Source organism: Tenebrio molitor, chromosome 1, assembly GCF_963966145.1.
Source record: "Tenebrio molitor chromosome 1, icTenMoli1.1, whole genome shotgun sequence".
Taxonomy (NCBI): domain Eukaryota; kingdom Metazoa; phylum Arthropoda; class Insecta; order Coleoptera; family Tenebrionidae; genus Tenebrio; species Tenebrio molitor.
This window is the reverse complement of record NC_091046.1, coordinates 2110247-2132863: the sequence shown is the minus strand read 5'-3', so window position 1 is coordinate 2132863 and position 22617 is coordinate 2110247. Positions and strand designations below refer to the sequence as shown.

Genomic DNA, 22617 nt, shown 5'->3' with positions numbered 1-22617 from the left:
AGGTTCCAGATGGGAATCGTCGTATTGATTTATCGGAGATATGGGACGTATTTTAGTGGAAGAAGCGATTGCCGGAATTTATTTTCATATTTTAAGAACATCACAAGAGGTGTGGGTGGATTGTCTGAGACCTGTCTGGTCATTGGAGCTTTGAACCGGATCCACACACTCAACTCGGTACAGCCAAAAGTGTCAAAATCAAAACTGCTTCTTGTCACCCGTTTTACTTTGAAGAGAAAAAAAAAATACAAATACAAAATTATTTTTAAGGTATCGGGTGTTCATTTAAATTTCCGGTCAAAGTTGGCGTTGAAGAGTCGATTGTCAACGCATCAACTGTTTAAATCTTACCACAGTTTTTGCGTTGTTTGTGTTTTTACACGGGTGGTGCGTTCACAATCGACTCTTCAACGCCAACTTTGACCGGAGATTTAAATGAACACCCGATACCTACTATAATTTACAAAATATGTATTTTTGAAATTTTTGATGACTTTATTTCATATTTTGTCTACTTTGTTATTTGACTGTTGATCTAATTTACAAAGACAAGCGTATTAGTAAGTATTTTAAAAATTTTGAAAATATGTATTTGTTTGGAGCTTCCTAAATTTTTAAAATTGTTTTTTTTTTACGAAAACTGACTCAAAATTTAAAAATCTTTCTAGTCTCATTTATACACCCAATGACAAAGAAACACAATTTTTCAAATTTGGCTCCCTCTGCACGCCGTGCTTTGGTCACGATTGGATTTTCTCCGCGCTTTCATTTTTCCTCTGCATTCAATCATTCCGATTCACGTAACGTACACGAGCAAACCCGCCAACGCCATCGGAAACCAAAAATATTTGCAACACCACTTCCCATACTCTCCATCTCAGACCATTACCTCACCTTTGTGGTATTCACCTAATAAAAAACCACACATAATAGGTGCCAGACTTATACACACACCGCAGCACAAAAACGGCCGTCTTTTGTCGACCAGAAGAACGTCTTTTTTTAACAATTTTTTTCCACACCAAAACGTTTTAATTTCGAAAGTCGATGGCGTTTTAACGGTCCCGCGGATACGAGAACCGCCGGCCTGACGATTCTTCATTAGAAATTCAAATAGAAATTTGGGAAAAAAAATATTTGCTTTGGAGGTTTTTAAACGCGTTGCGTATGCATGAGCTTTCGGTGTGTGACCGGCAGATGGTATCGGTGTTACCCGATTCGGTCCTTGAAATTTATGGCAATTAGCCATGGTGAATTTATTATTTTCGGTAATTGCCGTCCATGTTTACGGAAAAAATCGACGAAAAAACAACGGAATGAAGGCGGCCGATGACATGGAACTTGCACGGCGCATTTCTGGTTTCGCGTGAAATTTACCCGAATCCGGTAACCGAGTGTTATGGCACCCGAAGCAAAAATCAAGTCGCTAGTGATGGTAAATTACCCCAAAACGGTTGCCAAATATTTGAAGCGGTTGATAAGAATAGGCCGCACAAAGTCAATCTCACGTTATCAAAAAACGTTAACCCAAACGTAACTGTTACCCTAAAACCGTTACCTCAAAGATATTTCGTGATTGTTTCAGAGAGACGGTAAGCTTATTCTAAAATATCTTTGCGATCCTTTTAAAAATAAAAAACAAATGGGATCTCCAAAGCAATTATTTTATCACGCTGTGTTAAATTACCCGGAAAAAATAAAAATCTCAGATTTAAACCGAATTATCTTATTAAAACTCTATTACAATAAGAAAACGAATCAAACATTTTATTTTTAGTAAGTAAGCACTGCCGCCTTGACAGAAAGCAACTGTCTACAGTATGGCGCACTGACGGTTTAAGGTATTTTACCCAAAATCATTTATTTTTTGCAACAAAATCGAGTGACAGAAGGAAATGATTTGTTTTGGAAATTATTACAGCGTCGGGTAAATTAGCCAAAATCGCGGACAATTTAACATATTACTTTAATTTGCCCCAAAAACATGATAAAATGTGACGCAACCAAACATTGCAAGGTAATATTGTGCATTCATATATTCACGTGAACGAACAAGTGTTGTTATCATTTAAAAATACCTTTGGGTAATTACGTTGAAAATTGTCATTTGAAATTCACTAGACTGTTCGTTATCTGACGAAACGCTTTTAAACTCTTAGTGATAATAAAATAAGGAAAAAATTAAATTGGCTATGAACAAAAAGATAATAAAAACATGGAAACAACAATCTCTGCCTGCGAACAATATCTTTCGCTGTTCAAATTACATAATAAAAACCACAATTTTAGTTTAATTACCCTGAAACGAGTCCATTCTATTTTTTATCCGTCCTGATGGCTCTCGATTTCGACTGTTACCTCGCCAAGATCAGTAAAATAACAATGTTATTATAGTATTGGGTAATTTACCTTAAACACGTTCACGGAACTTCACTAATTATCACAGTCGGCCTCAACACCGTGACATCGACCGCTAAAAAAAGAAGCAAGCTGCGAAGGGGAATTTACCCGAAACCTGTTGCATCGAAACGGCGATTTCGTCTTCGGAAATTGTATCAGAGGCAATTTCCCTTAATTTATTTCAATTGTTCTCGCATAAAGCCGTGTGCTCCGTCGAATTTAAATGCTGCGACGTGTCTTTGTGGAGTGTATTTTTTATTCTGTTCATATTTTCCGTGTCAGCTCGTACATGTATTATCTGCGAGAACGAGACGAATAACAAATAAATTTAAGAACGACAGAATCGTCCGTTGGGAGCATCGAATCAAGTGGGCTAGGTTTACCCAAAAACAAACGAATCGCGAGACGGCCAATTTACCACAAACAACACACGTCCCATCTGGTCGGAGGCGAGTTGACGACGTTCGATCAGCGATTTTTCCAATCGATTCCGGAATCGTAACCGAACCAATTCAATTGTTCGTTATCGCCGACCGCCCATTGTCCCTGTTGAATTTTTTCCAGCACACCTCCGCCACATCGGACGGCCGAAAACGTGGCGGTATATACGGCGTGTTCGAGTGAAAACGGCTCGAACGCCGGACAAAACGTTGAAATCGAAACCGAACCTGTCAAGTAGCAACGGACGGAACCGGCCGGGTAAGAAAAACAGTGTCAATAAAAGTGAATCCGGTGTCGATATCCGGCACAGGTGGGATCCAGTCGCCGCACGAGAAAAACCGCCGCCCCCAGGACGACGGACGAAGGATGAGCCCCCATCGCGTCGGCCGTGGAGGCGAACAAAGCACTGTCACACGCTACCTGCTGCGATTATCATAGTTGGCACAGGTAAGGCGAACTCTTCGACCGTCCGATATTCAACGCGATCGTTTCACGACTGCCTCTCGACGATCGGCAAGTGTTTCGTTGTCGGCAGCGCCACCGCAGACGGAGAAGAACGTACACCTGGAACTGCGGCGTTGCTCGTTTTTCGTCGGACCGAAAAAAAACTCACACAACTTCGCTCCGAATCTCCGATTGTGTGTTAACGAGGAGGCCGAGCCGTGCGAAAAAATCACAAATCGAGAACATCCAGGCTAGATCTGTCACGGCATTTCCGCACGCCACTGGACGCTCACCTGTCTACATACCGGCAGATGAGCGGACCGAGGACTGAATCGGTGACGTTAGGGTCACGCGGTCAATCTTACCGGCGTGAACAGTGATGTTTGATGAACACTATTATCAAAAAATGACAGGTCCAGACAACTAGATCTGTCACAGCACGAGATGTGGGTCGGAACTTCCGCACACCACTGACGGGAAAAAAATCGTCCGGCAGATGAGCGGACCGCGGACTGAACCGATGACGTCACGGTCACGCGGTCAAAGCTCACCGGGTTCAGAATGGTAATGTGTCGCAGTATCTGATGGTTCGGCGAAATGGACTTATTTGTCTAATCGGAACAATGAAAAGTTTTTAAATGGGCGAAAAATCTAAATATGGGCACCGTTATGGGAACGGAATTGTACGTATCTGATCGTGGGTCTGGAAATGGTGCGGCGTCTGCATGGGCAATGAGAAATATGGCTTCTAAATTGTGGTAAAATGTTGGCAAATAAACGAGGAGAGCGTCATCTGGCACGGATTATTCGCGGAACTGGTTCAAACCAAAAGTGAACGTGACTGGTGCACACTTTGGCGGAATAAAATTGGATTTTTGACACAGACAGTGCATCAAAAATCTGGTTAAATTGGTTGCATATTTAGGACGCTGCAATGGTGCCGGATCATATCAAAAAAAAAAAAAAAAAACAATTTTATGAAAAATAAAATAACTTAATGAATTTGTCTCAGTCTGTTCAAAGTACATAATACATTTTGCTTTGAGGGGCTTGAGGGGAGTAAAATTTTGAATGTTTTTTCCTAAAAAGATATATTGGCGTGGAAGAATCGATTGTGAATGAACCACTCGTCTGAAAAACACTGATTTTGCAAAATGCAGATTAAAAACACAAACAACGGAAAAAGTGAGGTTAGATTTAAACAGCTGATCAGAGTTGTAATCCGATGGTGCGTTGACAATCGACCCTTCCAACGCCAAATTTAAAAAAAACACCCGTTATATCCCACTCGTGCCTCGTGAACGTTCTACTTGGAAGGATCTTGTCAAACTTAATAAAGTTCTCGAAACGAACCAAATTTTCGAAATTTTTGTCATCCCACTGTAGTATGTATCATGTCCATGTTGAAGGGGGAAAAATGGTCCTGCACGAATTTGAAAAGGAAGTTGAAAACACTTTTTTGAAATTTGAAAAAAAAAACACCTAAGATAGTTATTTACCTAACGTATGTGGGAAGTGAAATTTCCCGCATGAGCACTTTGTTTACGACACGGCCGCAGGGAGTGCTGCATTAGTGCGAACGCGAGACATTTCTTCCCGCAGAAGTTAGGTACAATATTTTTTGTAACGAATAACTCAAAAATATTTAAAAATAAAATTTAAAAAAAAGTAAATAATTTAACATTTTCAAGGCCTTGTTATTAATCTTACCTTTTTAAATTTTATTCTTATTTGTTTTATAATAAAATTATATAAATATTTATAATTAAAATTAATTAAAGTAAAAAACACCGCGTGCGGGAAGTCGTTGTTTCCGCACTCCGAGGACAACCGGGAAATACCGATTTTGAGACTATGCGTACAAAAAGTGGATTTTGCTTTGCTTTGTGTCGTTTCCTTCCGCTTTTCCTTTTCGGCGCCCCATCCCGACCCCCCTCAGCGATTGATCCCTCCACCTGTCCCCCATAAAGCCCGCAACACCCGTCCCGATCAATTCACCGAAACGAAATGCGTCGACAGCTGGACACGTTGCACAATCACGGTGCGTGTGCGGACTTTTTCCGTGTGTGCATTTCAGAGCGACGCATAAATCAGGACGCGGTGCAGCTGGGAATCCTTGACGGAATCGTGGAAAGTTGCCATGCTGGCGCCTCTAAAATTACATCCACCGGCCCATATTCCGGGACAGCTACGCCCATCATCGGTAAAATCCGATGGTAATCTCGCGGCCGTGTATATTAACTCGTTACCAGTGTGGAAAGTTCGGTACACCAGATATTACCTTGCCCCATTTAGCCGGACGGGATGCGGGGGTCGGTGGCACCGAGTGAAAGAAAATTATTAATTAGATGCTACTGTGGATGGAATAATTTATTACGGCGGTCAAGGGCAGGAAGTAGTATTACATTTGTTCCACACGCTGGGTCTATAATGGCTCGGTGATCGATAATTTTCTGGGTTTGTATACAGGGTGGACGTGTGGATCCGACCCGAGAAGAACTTCTTGCTTTTCTAAAATTCGGTCCCTGTGACGAAATCGGCTGCGCAAACAAGGACTGTGTACAAAAGCTCGTCTAGAATTAACACGGCCACTCAAAAATACACAAAACCAACAAAAATCCTCTAATTACCAACACAGTAATGTAAACTGTAAATAATAACATGTTTGTGGGTATGCAGTTCCCAAAGAAATTAACTTCATGGGTTTCGAGAAGCTCCCAACTGGTAGTTTTTGTTTCACCATTGTTGTGCTTGATGAGGCTGCACTGGCATAAATTTAGCCGGTAGTTAGAACTGTTGCAGATGTTTTTGTATGACAGTGGACGATCTGCAAGAGATGACGACCGAGACAAAGACGTCGATGTCGTTCGTTCGGTTACGTCACGTGTCATTACGTTGAGGTGAAAATAAATGCGGGTAATTATTTTTTTTGACAGGAGAGCTGGTCTCGAGGTGCGTCCCAATCAGAGCAAAATATGTATAATAAACTGAAATAACACTGACAAGTTTGTGTTTCTTGTTACGAGGTGGTTCAAGGTGAATTGTTACTATTGACGACAAATCAGAAACGTATAGCAACAACGTGTCCGCAACGGAAAGATGTGGTGCACATGCAGAAGAAAAAAAAGTAAATAAAAAAAAAATAAACAAAAATGTGAATTTTGTATTTTTTCAAAAAATTCATCTCTTGATATTCAATGATGTCTCTTGCTTTGTAGTTCGTACGACCGCCTAAAAAACTTAATGTGCACCTCTGCCAAAAAAATTCTTTTGTCCTCGCTTGTTTTCAAGCCTCGGCTGCGCCTCGGCCAGAAAACTCAGACTCGGGCGAAAACGAAAATATTTCGGACGATTTGCTGGAATTCATGTATCATACATTATTTTTTAGTGGATTGCAATAAAAATACTCGTAGAAACTTCCATTCCGTTGTCGAAGTGACGTTTGATCCATAATAATTTTGAAAAAATGCGGGCTGTTAAAAACTTCCTTAACAGCCCTGAGTGTTGCCAGTGTGTTATTGACAACTCAACTGTTTTCGATTGTTATTCACTGCTTAACAACATAGCGGACGAAAAATATTTTTCGGCCTAGGACGAAAAATAATGCTTTGATGTCGAGATAATCAAACCGAAAAATACTACTTTATGGCACCATCGACTAAAAATTAAATTTGTTTAACAGATTTGTATTCATTTCAACTGCCAAGATAGCGACCTTTTTTGCACAGCTGCGAAATAAAAATCAGGGGTTTTTTTTGGGGCAATTGAAAAAAAAAATGTAAAACCAATAACGAATTTGCTAAATACAAAGACATAATGGATTTTCCTTGTCCATTTTCTCTAGGGAATTTCTGTCTAATAAGAATTAATAAATTCATCCATAAATTACAACTTCGTAATAATAAATTGTTTTTCCTGTGTCGCTTTGCATTTGAATGCATCAACGCCGCTCCGTTTTTTCCAATGCACTTAATTGTTCCGTCGTCCTTTCTATGCCCACGAAGGCCGCATTTTACGTAACACAGCAGACGCAACAAATGACAGAACCGAAACAGTTTCCATATCCATCTGCTAACCGCTCACCAAACAAACGTAAAACAATAACGCTAGAATGTGGTCGGCGTCCATTCAAGGTTGGCTTCGCATTTTTTCAAAACGGACAACGTCCAATTAGCAGCGAAATCCGCTCCCGATCGAAATGCAAACGACACAACGCGAAAAAGAAAAAACAACACACAAACGTCGCCGTACACGTAACGGTAACGCAACGTAAATGCGTCCGGTGGCCGGTTTTACGACGCGGCCGTCGTAAATCTCCCATTATTATCATCTCGAATGTTACGTTATCGATGAGGAAAAGGCCGTTGAATGGACGTCACGGATGATTATTCATAAAGCCGGTGATTTTTTTCTTCCGTTGCGTTATGTGCGCTCAGGAGAGGCGATTAAAATGCAAATGGCGGTGGGGTCATTAAACAACAAATCGCTTACCTTTCCGTACGACGAAAAGGTCTTCGGGAAACCACCGATGTTGTCACTGGAACGAAACATTGACCACTTAAGTACCGGCAAAGCTGTAATTTTGTGCGAACGGGAAAGAGGTGAAGCGCTCGCAACGATTGTTTACAAATACCACCGGGCGGTGGTAATATTTTAATCGGGATTAATTTGGTGGACGGGTGCGTAAATATCGTCGTCGACGACTAGGAAAAAATTGTGCACGGGACATAACTTTCCATTTCGCTCGGGAACGGTTTTTATTATGCAAACTAGTGAATATTTTAACGAGTGTCGTAGTTTTTCAACGTTTTAATGGCCGAGCCGTCCCGTTTTTTTGCGAAAGTGCCTTGTTTCGCAAACGTGCAAGTGCACTCGAGCTTCTCTCGACGGGGACGGATCCGGCTCGAAGGACCAGATGTGAACATTTCACTTCTTTTCCCACCCGGTCCTTCTGCTTTTCCACGCTGACGTAACATTCAGTTTTAATCTGTCAAGAAACCTTCGCGATGTTTATTCAACTTTTTTGTCGCCTTACTATTAATTTCGTTGTGTTTCCTTCGGTTTTATTTATATTGGACTCTGTTTACCTTGAAGAGTCCAATTTACATTCGAGACGTGAATCCTCCGGTCGTCGTTTTACATTTCATAACTCGATACACTCTCCAATACATTTTTTTTTAACTTCTTGTCTCCCAAAAACTTAAAAATTTACAAACAATTTTGATACCAATTATTTCAGAAATTATAAAAAATAAAACAACACAAATAAATCTAAGATCCAAAGTAATCTAAAATCAAGTCTTCATTTTTGTTGTTCTGTCCCATCTTACAATTTTTGCAACATCATTTCGCCACCTCTTTCCCAACAGCTTTCTTGCACACGTCAAATACTTACATCCTGGCAGGCTGAATCACCCCCCGTTGGGCGGTACTGTCATGAATCCTCACTTGTCCTGCCTCTATCTCCATACACTTATCCTCCCCCCCTTTTCCGTCTCTGTACTCAAAAATCCTGTCCATCAGTGGACTCCACATCTGTCCGCAACCCCCCAAAATCTCATCAATGTTGGTGTGCCTCGAGATGAATAAATTACTCGGTTTCCTCCCCTTACTCCCTCCCCTGTTTTGCACCGGTACGTTATCGTACGGACTCAATCGCCCTTCTTGTCCCTCTTTGGGCATTTCCACTCCTTCGGGACTAGCCCTGTCACCTAGAGGGGCTTGCGTGGCGTCGAATTCCTCCGAGTGCGAGTTGCTCTTCAACCACCACGCCTTCTCCCCCGATTCCTGATGTCTGATAGCGAACTTGGGTTGTTCGGTTTTGCTCTCCCGAGCTTGCACCATCTCGGGGATGTTCTCGGCGCTGTTGAGCCACCAGGAGCGCTCCCCGGAGTCGATGTGTCTGATCTTGTGGCGCTCCTGGTACTCCGGATCCATGATGTTTTTGCTGGGATCCGAGCTTTCGCTGCTGTCCAAACGGAAGATCTTCATCTTGGACTCGTCGGGGTAGACTTGCACACCTTCTGGGATTTCGGCGTTTTTGTCCAGCCACCAAGCGAGCTCTCCGGACTCGACGTGACGCAACAGAGTTTTAGGTCTAGCAATTCCAGTCTTTTCCGAGTCCCTGGGCAAAGATGAGGATGCTGTGGTGTCGTCCAACCACCAAGCGCGCTCCCCTGACTCGACCTTCTTGAACAACTTTCCAGGTCTTTGGTCGCTTTTGGGCTTCTCCGATGGTGCAGACTCACTGATGGTACCCTCCATCCAGCTAACTTTCTCGTTTGAATCTGTCAAAAACACATTGTTAGCAAACGGACTGGAAACGATGAAATACAAATACAAACCTTGATATTTTGCCGTTTTGAAGAAGTTGGTAACCGGAGCCAAGGCCCTCATCAAGAACGATTTGGCCTCAGCTTCCGACTTGAGCCTCGGACTGGGCGGCGGCTTGGGCGACTTATCGGTCGACAGTTCGTCAGCCGAAGACACAGCGATTGAAGTCCGCGAAGAAGTCACCTTGACGTCGCTCTTCTTCTCTTCTTCGCTGGTGGACGACGAACTGGTACTGGCGTCCGAACTCGGCGATCTTCTGCTCCTTTGCAACGACGCCTTGCTGGAAACTTTTTGCAACTGAGGCAACTTCGACCCCGAGGAGTGACTCTTGTGGTACGAAGGACAACTAGCTAGATTTTCCGAAACGTCCGTGGCTTCGGACGCTTGGACCTCAGTCTCGGACTCGGCAGAACTCGCCGAGTTACTCCTCCTCCCAACCTTCTTCTTCCCGCCTCCCTCCGTGCTCATGTTCAGCACCGACTTCCTGAAATCTTTGTTCGTGGCGTTAATGGAATGTAGCGAAGTCGACTTGGAGCTGTCGCTTTTGGGGATTTGCGGGGGGAGGTTTTGTTTGGGGGGCGAGATTTTTGTCTTGGGCGGCGACTTCTTCTCCTGACTCAGACTCTTATTCGAGCTGTTCCTCGAAATACTCTTCGGACTCGAGTCGCCCTTCTTCTTCTGCTTGTCGTTCGGACTCGAGAACTTCATGTCCAAGAAGGAACTCCACGGAGTCGCCGACGTCCTCGACGCCCCCGAAACCCTGGAATTCTTCGCATCATCCACTCGGTCCGACTGGACTTCCTTTTCGACCCCGATTCGATTCTTCGGTCGCGTTATTTTCTTTTCGACGATCTTGGCGATCTCGCTGCGGCGCGCCCTCGCGATGTTGCTGGCAGTAGCGCCGGGTGAAGTGCTCCTGGTGACGGTGTTCACCGTCTCCATCTCCATCGCGGTTTCCTTCTGCGTCGGCAGCGGCGTCTTGACCCCGTGGTCGTCCGGCGCGATGGACGAGCACCGACTGGTGGGGCGACTCGCCCTCTCCTGCTCCTGCTGCACGTGCAGCGCGTTCAACAACTCTCGATTCTTCCTCAGCGCCTCGTGAGACCTGATCGACGACGGCCTAGAGTACGCGGTGTAACTCTTCTCCACCGAGTTCTTCGGCAGGAACCTGCTGTTGATGTACTTCTGCGAGCCGGAAGACAACGACAGATCTTCGCGAGAGGTGGTGCGACTCGTCGGTCTGTACTTGGAGAGGTCGTCTTTGGTCAGGGAGGACCTCCCCGTGTACCTGGGCACCAGATCGTCCTTGCTCGATGACGTCCGACCCCCGTACCTCGGAACGTCGTCTTTGCTGATGGAGGATCTCCCTCCGTATTTCGCCGCCACCGACAAGTCTTCCCGGCTGAGAGAAGAGCGACGGCTCAACGAATCGTCCTTGTTGAGAGACGCACGCCCCGTGTATTTCGGAATGGTGGGGGAAGGGTCCGGTTCCCTACTCGTCGATCTGGTGTAAGGTCTTGTGGGGTACAGTCTGTTGTAGTTGTAGCTGGACGAAGAGCTCTTGTCGGGGCTGGGGTCGCGCGACCGGGGCGCGGTCCGCCCCAAAGCGCGGTACGACACCGGGGGGTGGCTCACATCCTTCTTGTCCAGGGCCGGCTTGAGCCGGTTCGAGTAACTCCCTACAAAAAAAAATCTAGTCGTTAGTTCGCCCCGATTTGGCGACATCGAATTGTCCTGGTAGACTGTACCTGACGCGCTGGTGTCGCGCTGGTAGCCTGACCCGTAGGCGCCGTACTTGGAGGCGATCCTAGACGTCGCGCTCTTGTCATCTTCGGCGGTTTTCTTCTTGCCAAAACTCGAATCGTACTGCAACAACAATTGCGTTAAGACAGCTGGTATGTGGAGTATTTGTGAGGGCGCCGGCGTGCTAAACACCGGGATTAACACATCGTTAAGGTTGTTAATGAATTGTGGTAATTGGCACCGACTAGGACTAGACATTTCAAATTGTTTTTTTAAAGAGTATAAATAAGTCGTCGGGTGATTGTTCTTACTTTGGCCTGCGTGGCTTCTTTTTTGTTGGTGGTCGGTGCCGAGTAGCTCGAGGAGGAATTCGATGATTTGTTCCAAGGCACCTGGAAAAGATATTCCGGGTATTAGGCGAACTGCAGGCCCGGATTAACGAGATTTAGTTGCCCTTCTTTCGACCTCTCCAAAATTCATGACCGTTTTATCTGTGCGATCCGATAACCCGGATTAAAATTCCCGGAGCGATCCTCCCACGCATCCTCTAATTGGTCCGTTTTCCCACCGGAACAATGCCCAATTAGGCCGATTCTCGCGGAATAATTCGGCAATAAAATAAACGCCTAATTAAAAGAACAAAGTGTGTACAAATCTAGACGGGATCCGTCGACGATCTGCGAATTGGCACGGCCAAGATCGCACCGTTTCCAAAGGATTTTTCCTCCGGATGGCCGGAAAATGATCTGTCCAATTGATGACTAAGCGTTCGCTTATTGGAACTGATTAGGATGGTCGCGTCGGGCCGAAACAAGAACCGGAAACGGCTCCAGACAGGAAGCTACTAATAGCGGCGTGCGTTTCGCTTTCGTTCCTAAATGAGCCGTCGTGAAAAACAGAAAAATCACACCGTCGGGTTTACGGTCGTGGATAAAAAATCGAAAATAAATAATAACGCGGTATATTTAGATTTTATAGAGTGTGGGGTTCACGGTTTTATTGTGCCGTAAAAATAGAGGCGATAGTGGTATGCGGCAGTGAAAAAAAAATGTATTTCGAATCTCGGATTTGTTGTGGTTTGATTTCCAAAAATCTCTCGCTCGTGTTTTAGATTTTTTCTTGGTGAAAGCCAAGGCTGCGCTCGTTAACAGGCGTCATCTGTTCATCCAGCTGTACCAACAGATCTCATTTTCTTATTTTTCCCAAACCTCGCCTCTGCATCGAGCGCACGAGCGAGATTCGTTTCGATCATTCCGTCAGCATCGAGAAACTTGTCGATTAAACAATCGTTCGACATTTTACGAATATTATTTATTTCGTCTTGGTCAACTGCCAGACGCTCTATTTCATTTCTCTATTTCCATTTGGATGACGCGCGACGTCTCTACACTTTGTCCAGACGTCCCCCGGGATATACAGAGCGACCGCAAAAGCTCGACAGCTTTCCGCCGTCCTTACAAGATTCCTCTTGTCCACAGACGCGAGAAACAATTCCGAAAATGTGTTTGCAGTCAATAGAGGGCGTCACTTAAAAATAACCTCGGCCGTAGATTACTTAGCGAGAAAAGTAAACTCGGTTGACAGTTTTATAAGCTTTCTTTAGAGATGGGAGATTTTACATATTGGATTCATTATCTCTGAGGTAATTATAGCTTTCCGGCGTTTGCGTCGGCTCGAATTTCCACCGGCCGCAGACAACAATAATAATAACACTGATTGTAATAAGTCTGGAAAACGAACGATTTTCGCAAACATTTCTCCTCAAATCTTGCGGAAAATTCGTCCAGATCGCGTTTTCATCGGAGCGCATTTATAGACTTCCTGGATTTTACAATCATTAACCTGTTTTCCTGCGGGGCCTAAACAGTACTATTTCCGTATATTGGGCGACCTCTCCGCGATTTGATCGGATCTGGTACTCGCGCCAGGGCTGCCACAACAAGAACTGTGTTGGCGGTGTTCTGTTCTGGGATATTTAGGTTACGTAAACTGAGACATGGTGCAATTTTTTCGGATGTCGGAGATAGTTTACGTGATCCAACATGATAAAACAAACATTCTCTGATTAATTGAAAAAATTAAATACACGAGAAAATGTCAAGTTGTGACGGTACAGTTTAGATCCAGACTGCAGTTTTGTTTGGTTTCAACAAAAAAATCCTTGGCATGTCACGTATCAACAAGATACTGCGAGGCCACACACTGCATCTGTGTTTTTTAGTGTCCGGGAGCGGTTTATTTCAGTTCTTTGATTCGTGCATAAATCGACGAGGCGATAAAGAACTCGAATATGAAAGATATAGATGCACAAATGCGACAAAAAATATAAATGTGACAGATACGAGATAATCGCCGCCACAAGCGCATCGTTAATTCTTCGTTTTCGTAATTTTAAGAGAGTGGAACTTTAGAAGGACGGAACGAATTTACGAGCAGAACACGCTATTTCTGATGTAATTTTTCTCAAAGAAGTTCCGCAAAAATAGAACCAGTTAAGCAACTAAAAATACCACAGAGGAAGAGATAATAGCGCAGAGTGATACATGAATCCATTAAAAATGATATTTTAATGCTCGCCTGTTCGGTCTTTATCTTCTCGTGTGAATTCACATTTCTGTCCGGTTAATAACGAAAGCGAGTGTACCTACGTGCGATTTCTTTTTCGATAGCGTCCGTACGAAAATGAATAAATATTCCCGAGTGGGATTCGCCGATGGACCGGTACGATTATTGCCTAATGGACCGGGTCTCGCTGAAAAAGGTTTTAAAAATAGCTCCTCGACCAGGAACGAAAGAGTAACAACCTGCACTTGACAATAATAGACCAAGGATCCCTCGAATAGATAAATCCACCATTAAAACAGTTGTCGAAGAGATCGAATTTATTGCCAAAGTCTTGCAAAACTTCCTGAACGCACAAATCATCAAAAGCTGCTGGCAGTGCATGCTACAATGTGGATGCTCTAAAGTTTGGGAGATGTGGAAGGAACAAGAAAAATTCTTCACCGAATTTAGAAACATTGCCGAATGTTCCACTTCGTGGCCTATTGTGGGCCATAGATATTCCAAGAACCACTCTTCATAGCATTCTTAAGAGAGGCGAGACATTTTGAAGAATATCTTCTACAGTAAAACCACTCCGAACGGATCAAAACAAACCTGAAAGGTTGCGTTTTTGCCTTGGACATTTACAACCTTACGGAATTTTCAATGGGATGCTGAACCAAGTCCACATAGATGAAAAGAGGTTTTACATCACAAAAACTGCACGATTATACCACATTGCATTAGACCAAGAATGCAAAAGTAGAAGATTTATGTCGGCGGCAGCTAGATCAAGATGGGATGTACAAAAGAAGAAATATTTTGATGGAAAAACAGAACCTGTCAAAAGGAATTCAAAAAATCGTGCCAGTGACAAAACCTGTTGATTCTATTAACAAACAAGAAGTTAAAAAATGAAAGCAGAAGCTATTAGGGATGGATGGAATTTAAAACTAAAATGTCAACCACCTGACAGCCCTGACCTAAATGTATTAGATCTGGGATTCTTTAATGTAATTTAATCTTTGCAACATCAAACATATACAAGAACCGTACAAGAACTAATTCTTTCTGTCGAAACAAGTTTTAAACAAATTAGGACGTATTTGCTTTAGTTTCCAAATTTTTACACAATGTGACAACTATTTCGGGACAAGCTTCTCAGGCTAAATGTGACAAGTATTTTGGGACAGGGAGTAACAAAAATAAATTGCATTTTTTTTGAGATCAAAGACTTTTTGGAAAACTGGTTGCCAAGAGATCTGATTTTCTAGTTTTCAGTTTCTGCGTTTGTTAAAATAAAAATAATGCAATTTCCCGCATCGGGCGTTAATTTCTTCAATTTGATTAATTTTCTTGATCCACAACTGGACTGGAAAGATGCCTTGGTGCAAACAGGGCTTGCCGCAAGGGTCACTCTTGGGACCTGCGACACTCCCAATTCGTATTTTTTCAATTTTCCGCCGTGAGATCTTGTAAATCCATCAACGGGGACCCTTCCCGATCGTAGACCCGCACCAAACATTACAACATCCTCCAGACTCGTCGATTAATTCGCGTTCGCACTCTCGCCCTGAGGAAGTTATTTATGTTTCTCCTATTTGTACAGACACCGAAGTATGTGTGGCCGCTTCGGATGTGACACTCTGCTAACTCCATTCCTTAAAATAATCGTGGGCTTTGATCTCGTCGGTCTCTGTGCCCTTCGATCGAAAAGCGATCGACGATGAAGGCTGTTGCATCTGTTGAGAGAATCGAAAGAGGTACCGCCGGCTCGAAATAACTCGATGGGATGAAGGTGTCGAAGGCGCATTATCATATTCTGGGAGGGAAAGTGCGTCGAGAAAGTCGTGCCGACACATGCGTTACGTGGATGAGTCTTTATTGCCCGACACGTGACGTGAGCTATTGGGGGGTTGGCTGCTGGAAGGAAGTCTTAGTAGATCGTAATTGTGGCTGTTATTCATTTGTCGAGACGACACGGGGTGGACCAAACTGAGACGACAATCTAGAGATATTTTTGAAAAATAGCACCAGAAGGGAACGAAACCTATTTTTTTTTCACGAATCCGTCAACCGGCCAAGCTGAAAATTCTATTTCTGAAACGAATGATAATCGTGGGTTGCTGCCGTGAGTGATTATGTGACGGTATGTCTAGTTAGTACAGTAAAAAAATAGATTGTTAAAAAGCGTATTTTGCGGTCCGGTCTAGTGAGCTGGGCTTTTAGAGCGGGATATTTATGTATTTTAAAATTACTGCGGCATTTTATTTTCGGTAATAAGGTGACAAAATTATTCAAATCGTCTTGTACCAAAGGCTTTGTTGTGATTTGCCGATCGAGTGCATAATGGACCCGTCAATCTTTCCACTGGTACTTTGCAACGATCACTTGTTTGTTGTTGGTGGTGTTGTTATGTTTAAAGTCGCGATGTCCCCGAATTATGTGGGAAAAGTATTTTATAAATTCGAAATACATTATTTTGGGCGAGTTGCACCTTGAAAATAGCAGATGAGTGGGCTGAAACCGGTACGAATTTATATTTCACTTGAAATAAAATGAAGACGTACGCAGTGTCTAGATTCAGTAAAAAATTCAAAATCTTTTCAACACTCAATGCTTTTTTATTTAAGATGAAAAATTAGGCAAACAATCTTGTTGTTCTTCAGTGACAGCTGACACCCAAATACTGGTTCTGAAAAAAGCTCTTTTCAAAATTCTTTTTAAAGTGAACCTCCATTTCTGGTTTTGTATTGTCCTTGATCCTGATCTTGCACTACCAAAAGTTTCTTTACTATAACTTGATTAGTATTTTACCATTTTCTTTAAAACTTGATCTACAATTTTTCATGTCCATCAAGAAATTGCATGATTGGAGAATATTTCATTTTAAAGCTGTAGTTATCCCTATTTTTGTTAGATCTTATTCTAATCAACCGGTATCAAATAATATAATCGAACAAAATCTATTGCAAAATTTTAATTGGTGAACTCTTTCATTTGTTTTAAGATAAACAAATTTATATTTTCCAGAAGTGCTGTGATCCACAACGTATCAAAACCAAAAAACCGCTGGGGGCAAACGCGTAAATCCGGCCTTGACGCCGTGCCCCCTTTTTACAAGAATACTGATGACATTTATATTTTTCAAGCCTACAATGATAACATTCATTCATTTTTTCTTTTTGTTTGTTAATTTTAGCGCTATTTTTTTCTTTGTATATTTTTATTTCTCTTTCAAGGATGTTTTTTTGCTATATTTCATAGGACTTCATTGCATTTTTGCCTATTTTCCAGTTTTCGTCTTCTCTGCTAAATGCTAAATCTTTTTAGTCACCTTTTCATCACGTATGCTTTTATTATTATTTATTATTATAAACCCTAGCGCATTCTCGGATTTTTTCTTATAAATTATTATTTTCATTTTAGTCTTTTGTTATTTGCTTTTTCATATTCTTAATGTATTTCATTGATTTCAACTCTTTATTACCTCATTCTCCTCTTCCATTCTACACTTCTTTTATATTGTTTTTCTGTTTTATACTCATTATTCCTTCAATTTTTTTCATCATTTAGATTTAATTTCCTGCTTTTTATTCTTTTGTGTGTTTTTTTTTGTCTTCTTTGTAGGTATCGTATCTTCGTTCATCTGATTCATCGTTTATCCAGTTTTTCTTTTTTCTTTTTTGCAGTTTGTAAGATAACGACCCCTTCCAGTTTATTAAATTCTTTCTATGGTCAACAAAATACAAGTTTGTTTATTACTGAGAAAAAGTATACTGACATCCTCTTTATTAACTCAAAATTCCAAAAATACGAAATTTTATCCAAAAAAAAAGGTAAAACATGGTGCTAGTAACACACTTGTTCTGTTTGGAAATATTTTGGTTCTAGAATTCGTTTTTACGTCTTTTCGATTTTATCAAATCAACAATTACATTGCGAAATCTCCACGACACTGTGACCTCCCAGTTGGCACTCTTTTATTAAACAGCTGATCACAGCAACGCCTTCCACCAACAACATCCCAAAGTGATTTCCCCCAACTCGCAACATTTGGAAAATTTGAGAAACAAAAAAATACGAACCAAAACCGCCTGTCGGTCGTTTCCGAGCCAAGAATCCGACTTTATGTAACTGATATATTTATTACCGAACAATATTAGCATCTCAATGTCGGCGAAAAGCCTCAAAATTCCCACCCCACCACCGTTCGCACAAACAATGCACACTTACGTAGTTTCTGTAGCCGCTCATAATTTGAAAATAGATCACCACTTCACTTTCAGCATATTAATTAGTCACCAGTTTCGAAAATCCGGTCAAGTTTACATCGGTCTGAGCCGAATTTAGCGAAAATTGGAACTGGACGGTGTCGCCGGACGAAACGTCGACGCGCCAACAAACCGACACAAACACCCAACGAAAATGGTCAAACCAATTGAAAAAACTAGCGCGGACCAAATAGAATTTATTATAACCTTCTCGCTCTATTCTAACCACTAACTTGAGCGTTGGATTCCGGCGCTAAGCGCCCTCGGCGTCGCGGCGAGCACGACCGAGAACGGCCGAGCCGGCACGAGCCGACTATTTAAAGAACAAATTGTTTAATTTGTACAAAAGTCCCATCAGGCGTAATTGAGGATTAGTGGATTGTTGCGGCGACCCTCGAAGATTCAAAACCAAACTGAAAAAAAAAACAAACGCGATGGGCCCCGAAATACCGGGTGTTCCTTTAAATTTATCCTCAAAGCAGGCGTTGAAGAGTCGATTGTGAACGCATCACGAATCAACTGTTTAAAAAATCTAACCTCACTTTTTGCGTTGTTTATGTTTTTACTCTGCAGACTGACGAGTGGTGCGTTCACAATCGACTCTTCAACGCCAACTTGACGATAGATTTAAATCGACGGTTCGTTATAGGTTGCGCTCGCGCATGTAAACTTCCTACTTAAAAAAAAAATTCTATATTATGGACACGTTACTCAGATGACACTTTCATGGTTCATTTTTCAAGTATGCGACTTTTACACTGCAATAAGTAGTTCTTGTGTTTTATGAATATTTTTAATTTGTTGCGTTGATTTCGAGGAACGCGTGTCGCCGCCGCCAGACCAGACATCCTCAAACAGGATTGCGGCCATACAAACCGCGCAAAAAAAATCAAAGAGTTTAATGATTGCCATTTTGTGCACATTTCGAGACCATAAAACCCACCCGACACCATTCATCTTGTCACGGTCAGTCAACCCAAAAACGCAAAAGAAAAACACCCATTTTAATTTATGCCCGGGGAGCTGTTGGCCGTCTTACAATTTTTTTTTCTCGCATTTTCTTACATCAACAATCGCGAATTTCCGCACACACGGCCGTGAAAATCCTAAGCCAGACACCGCGCCGGTCGGAGCGATTAATCTTGGTTTGGGTGCTCCGGTTCAACGAATTTTAAATAAAAACATTTTTAGAACGGTGTCGTAAAAATAAAAAATTATATTAACGAAAGTATGTAGTTAGATATGTTGCCATGTTCTAACGCAGAGTTTTCCAAATGCATTTTTAAACAAAATGGCACGATTTTTATACCCGTTTGCTCAGCATAAAAGCAACTTTTAACAGAACCCTCAAAAAACCAGAAAACCAGCTAAGAAAAACAGTCCTTTCCAAAACTACCCATTTTCCTAAAAAAATCAATCAAAATTTCTACAAAATAGCCTGATTTTTTAAGCCTAACAAATTTAGGATCTCAAGTCCCCTGTGAGGCTTCCCTGTTTATATTAAAAATAGAGGATACCTTGTGAAGTTATTCAATTTAACAAAAAAATAATCTTCCTTCAGTAATTGGTAACAATTACAAAAAATTGTAATGCACTTTTTCAGACGACCACTGTGAAATATGGCACATTTCACACGATTTTTCCTTAGTGAAAATTTAAAATTGCAAACGATTTCAACACGAACACGAACGAACAGCCTAACCGTGTACAATGAAAAATTTGAGAAATCTGATTGGCCGACAGCTGTGTGTTTTTATATTGTACACGGGCCGGTGATTAACGATGTCTATCTCCGCGCAACGGCATAATTATTTTGTCCGCAGCTCTGTCGAATAATATTTGAAGTTTGAAGGGATGCCGAATATTAGCGGTTTTTTTTGTGGTCGTCGGAAAAATATCGTGTATACCACGTGTTGAAAATTCGATTTCACACTCGTTTGCTTATATACAATATACTATTATCTATTTACGTATTTTACCTTGGCACATATGTATTTTTTTCTATAGATAATCATATTTTAGATTTTGAAGCCTTTTCTGAAAATCATATATTTTTTTAATTAAGCAAATTGTTTCTACAGTGCGATCAACAATTACTTAGATCATAGAAGGCTTTGAGATTTTGGACGAATGTCCACAGATGTCTAGAATGCACGGAAGTATTTTTGGTTGCATATATCGGTTTTAACTTAAATTTGGAAATTTTTGCCAAAAGTCGGTCAAACAGGCAACAGCGCTTATATGTCCATTGTTCGTTATTGAAAATACCATTACGAAAGTAAGATTCAATGATTAATCCTTTTTTATGTTCTGAAGTAAAAACCATTTTTGCGTTAAAATTTTATTCATAGTGCCAGTTGTTTGACGTTCATTAGCTGAGTTAGCAAAGATACGAAAAATCTGACAGTCAAAGTCATAGCCGCCCTTACCTAAGTAATTGTTGATCGCACCGTCGATTAAACATCAATAAAGGATTTGATATTTTGCATTCTATTGTATTTATTATTCAATCTACATTTTTGATGTGTTGATTTGGTTGGTGGTTTTAATAACTACGTTAAGTTAGGCAACTAATAATTTAGCTACAAATCAAACCAAGTGGTCTGTTTTTATCACAATGGCGCATGTATTGACAATTGCTGATGACTTTGCTCTGACAACTGACAGTGTTTTGTTTATTTTATTTAATAATACCCAAAATACGGGGTCATTATAAATTATTCTAGTCGAAGCAAGCCATGCCCATGTTATGAAATTTTTGCCGCCTCACTGTGAACTGTCAATTTTTGTCATTGTCAGGGTTATTTTTTAGGTGAAAAGTGCGGTGATGAGAATTTTATTTTTTTACTAAATTAACGATTGAATCTAAAAATATTGAGTTGTTATGCAACCAATTTAACTTCTCTGTGTGAACGGTGTGTATGCACTATTCATCGTTTTTTTTATATGGACTATGGAGCGGCAACCATAAATTTTACATTCAGTTTTTACGCCAACTTGGACTACAATAATTTATAATGACCCTGTGCAAGATTACATTAATTTTAGGTAATGTCGTGCATGTTTATGGTGCACACATTAACTTAATTTGATTTAATATAATTTTTTTGCGCGATCGTACTCTATTTGCTTGTTTCCAAGACGTTAAGTAATTTTGGTGTTCTAGAACGGTAAGTAAATTTATTGAAAATTAACCATTTATTATTACAATAATTTTTATGTAAACAGAAGTTGAAGACAAGATGCTGGCACTTTCTGGAAACTCATACAGCTCTTGTAGTCGGCCTTCGTCGTCGCTGCAATGAAATAACATTAGCGGACTTGCCGTGACATTAGCGTTATGAAAATTTTCATATCCCTAATTTTCCTTGTCTTCTTGATTACACATTCAGGTCGTTGGTTTCGAAAATTCTTTACTTGTGAAGCCATGAAGAATTTTTCTTGCTAATTGAATCTTGTTTTCGACACAATCTTCAATGTAGCCTTCAGCTGTACTTGAAGACTTCCAACCTCTGCGTCTTTTCAGTGCAAGAAGGTCTCCACACGCCGGTCACACACAGGAGTTAAATTGGTTGCAAAACAACTCAATATTCTTAGATTCAATCGTTAATTTAAAAATAAATAAATATGTAGAATTCTGATTACCGCACTTTTCACCTAAAAAATTACACTGACAGTAAGAAAAATTAACAGTTCACCGTGAGGCGGCAAAAATTTCATAACATGGGCATGGCTTGCTTCGATTACAATACAATACGATAATTTATAATATAATGACCCTGTACTTCTTAACAAATTTTATCGTTTCTTATACCTATACACAAGGCAATTACGCTGATTTCAATTCGGTCATTGCCCAAATATTTTTCTTTACTCCTCAGTCTCAGTGTTGTTGAAATTTGTTGCATTAGCTCCAACATTATAAATGTTGAATCTGAATGCATTTTTATATGTTCCGTTAGCGTAGGCAACCCAAAATACGCGCGCGCTTGGCTGTGATGTAATGAACCAAAAATTCCGAATTGGTAACTTCCCCGCAAAATTGGTTTTATAACACGATGAGAATGAACTTCCTTGACGTAAATTCGGTGACAAATTGGAAGAAAAAAAAACTTGGCCCATGAGGGGATCGAACCCGCGACCTTCGCGTTATTAGCACGACGCTCTAACCAACTGAGCTAATGGGCCACATGTACAGCGGTTCTCGACTTTTCGAGATTATCCCTCATTTGAAATAGATTTTGAAGCTCGTCGCTCGTCGCCGTATCCTATTAAGATCTATAAATATTTCCGAAACTACTACATCATACAGCCCGTATTATCAATAATTACTGAGTCTGTTGGCAATGAAACAATTGAAAAAATTGGTGTTTTTTGTCTCTTTGGCGCTGACCGGATGTTTTAACTTAACGCGACATAAAAAAAATGTCTTTGGGGA

At 41.3% G+C, this 22617-nt stretch overlaps 1 protein-coding gene and 1 non-coding gene across 7 annotated transcripts in view; both read right to left on the bottom strand.

The window, feature by feature from the left end:
• The window catches only part of Fhos (Formin homology 2 domain containing), a 59434-nt gene extending 41022 nt beyond the window's left edge, over window positions 1–18412 (bottom strand). For 3 of the 6 annotated variants that reach the window (XM_069061120.1, XM_069061110.1, XM_069061139.1), the window contains exons 1-6: window positions 18142–18412; window positions 11673–11753; window positions 11367–11484; window positions 9630–11297; window positions 8681–9572; window positions 7777–7822 (exon numbers count right to left, since the gene is read on the bottom strand). In XM_069061120.1, the coding sequence (XP_068917221.1) occupies window positions 7777–7822; window positions 8681–9572; window positions 9630–11297; window positions 11367–11484; window positions 11673–11753; window positions 18142–18162 (2826 nt within the window). In that variant the 5' untranslated portion in view covers window positions 18163–18412. Of the gene's footprint in view, window positions 1–3261; window positions 3423–7776; window positions 7823–8680; window positions 9573–9629; window positions 11298–11366; window positions 11485–11672; window positions 11754–18141 lie in introns of those variants that run through there. The other 3 variants (XM_069061186.1, XM_069061169.1, XM_069061130.1) reach the window with 2 other exon arrangements.
• A 3881-nt stretch (window positions 18413–22293) lies between these two features.
• Window positions 22294–22367, bottom strand: TRNAI-AAU (transfer RNA isoleucine (anticodon AAU)). Its single transcript has one exon. It is a non-coding gene; the product is annotated as a tRNA-Ile (tRNA).
• Window positions 22368–22617: the final 250 nt, after the last annotated feature.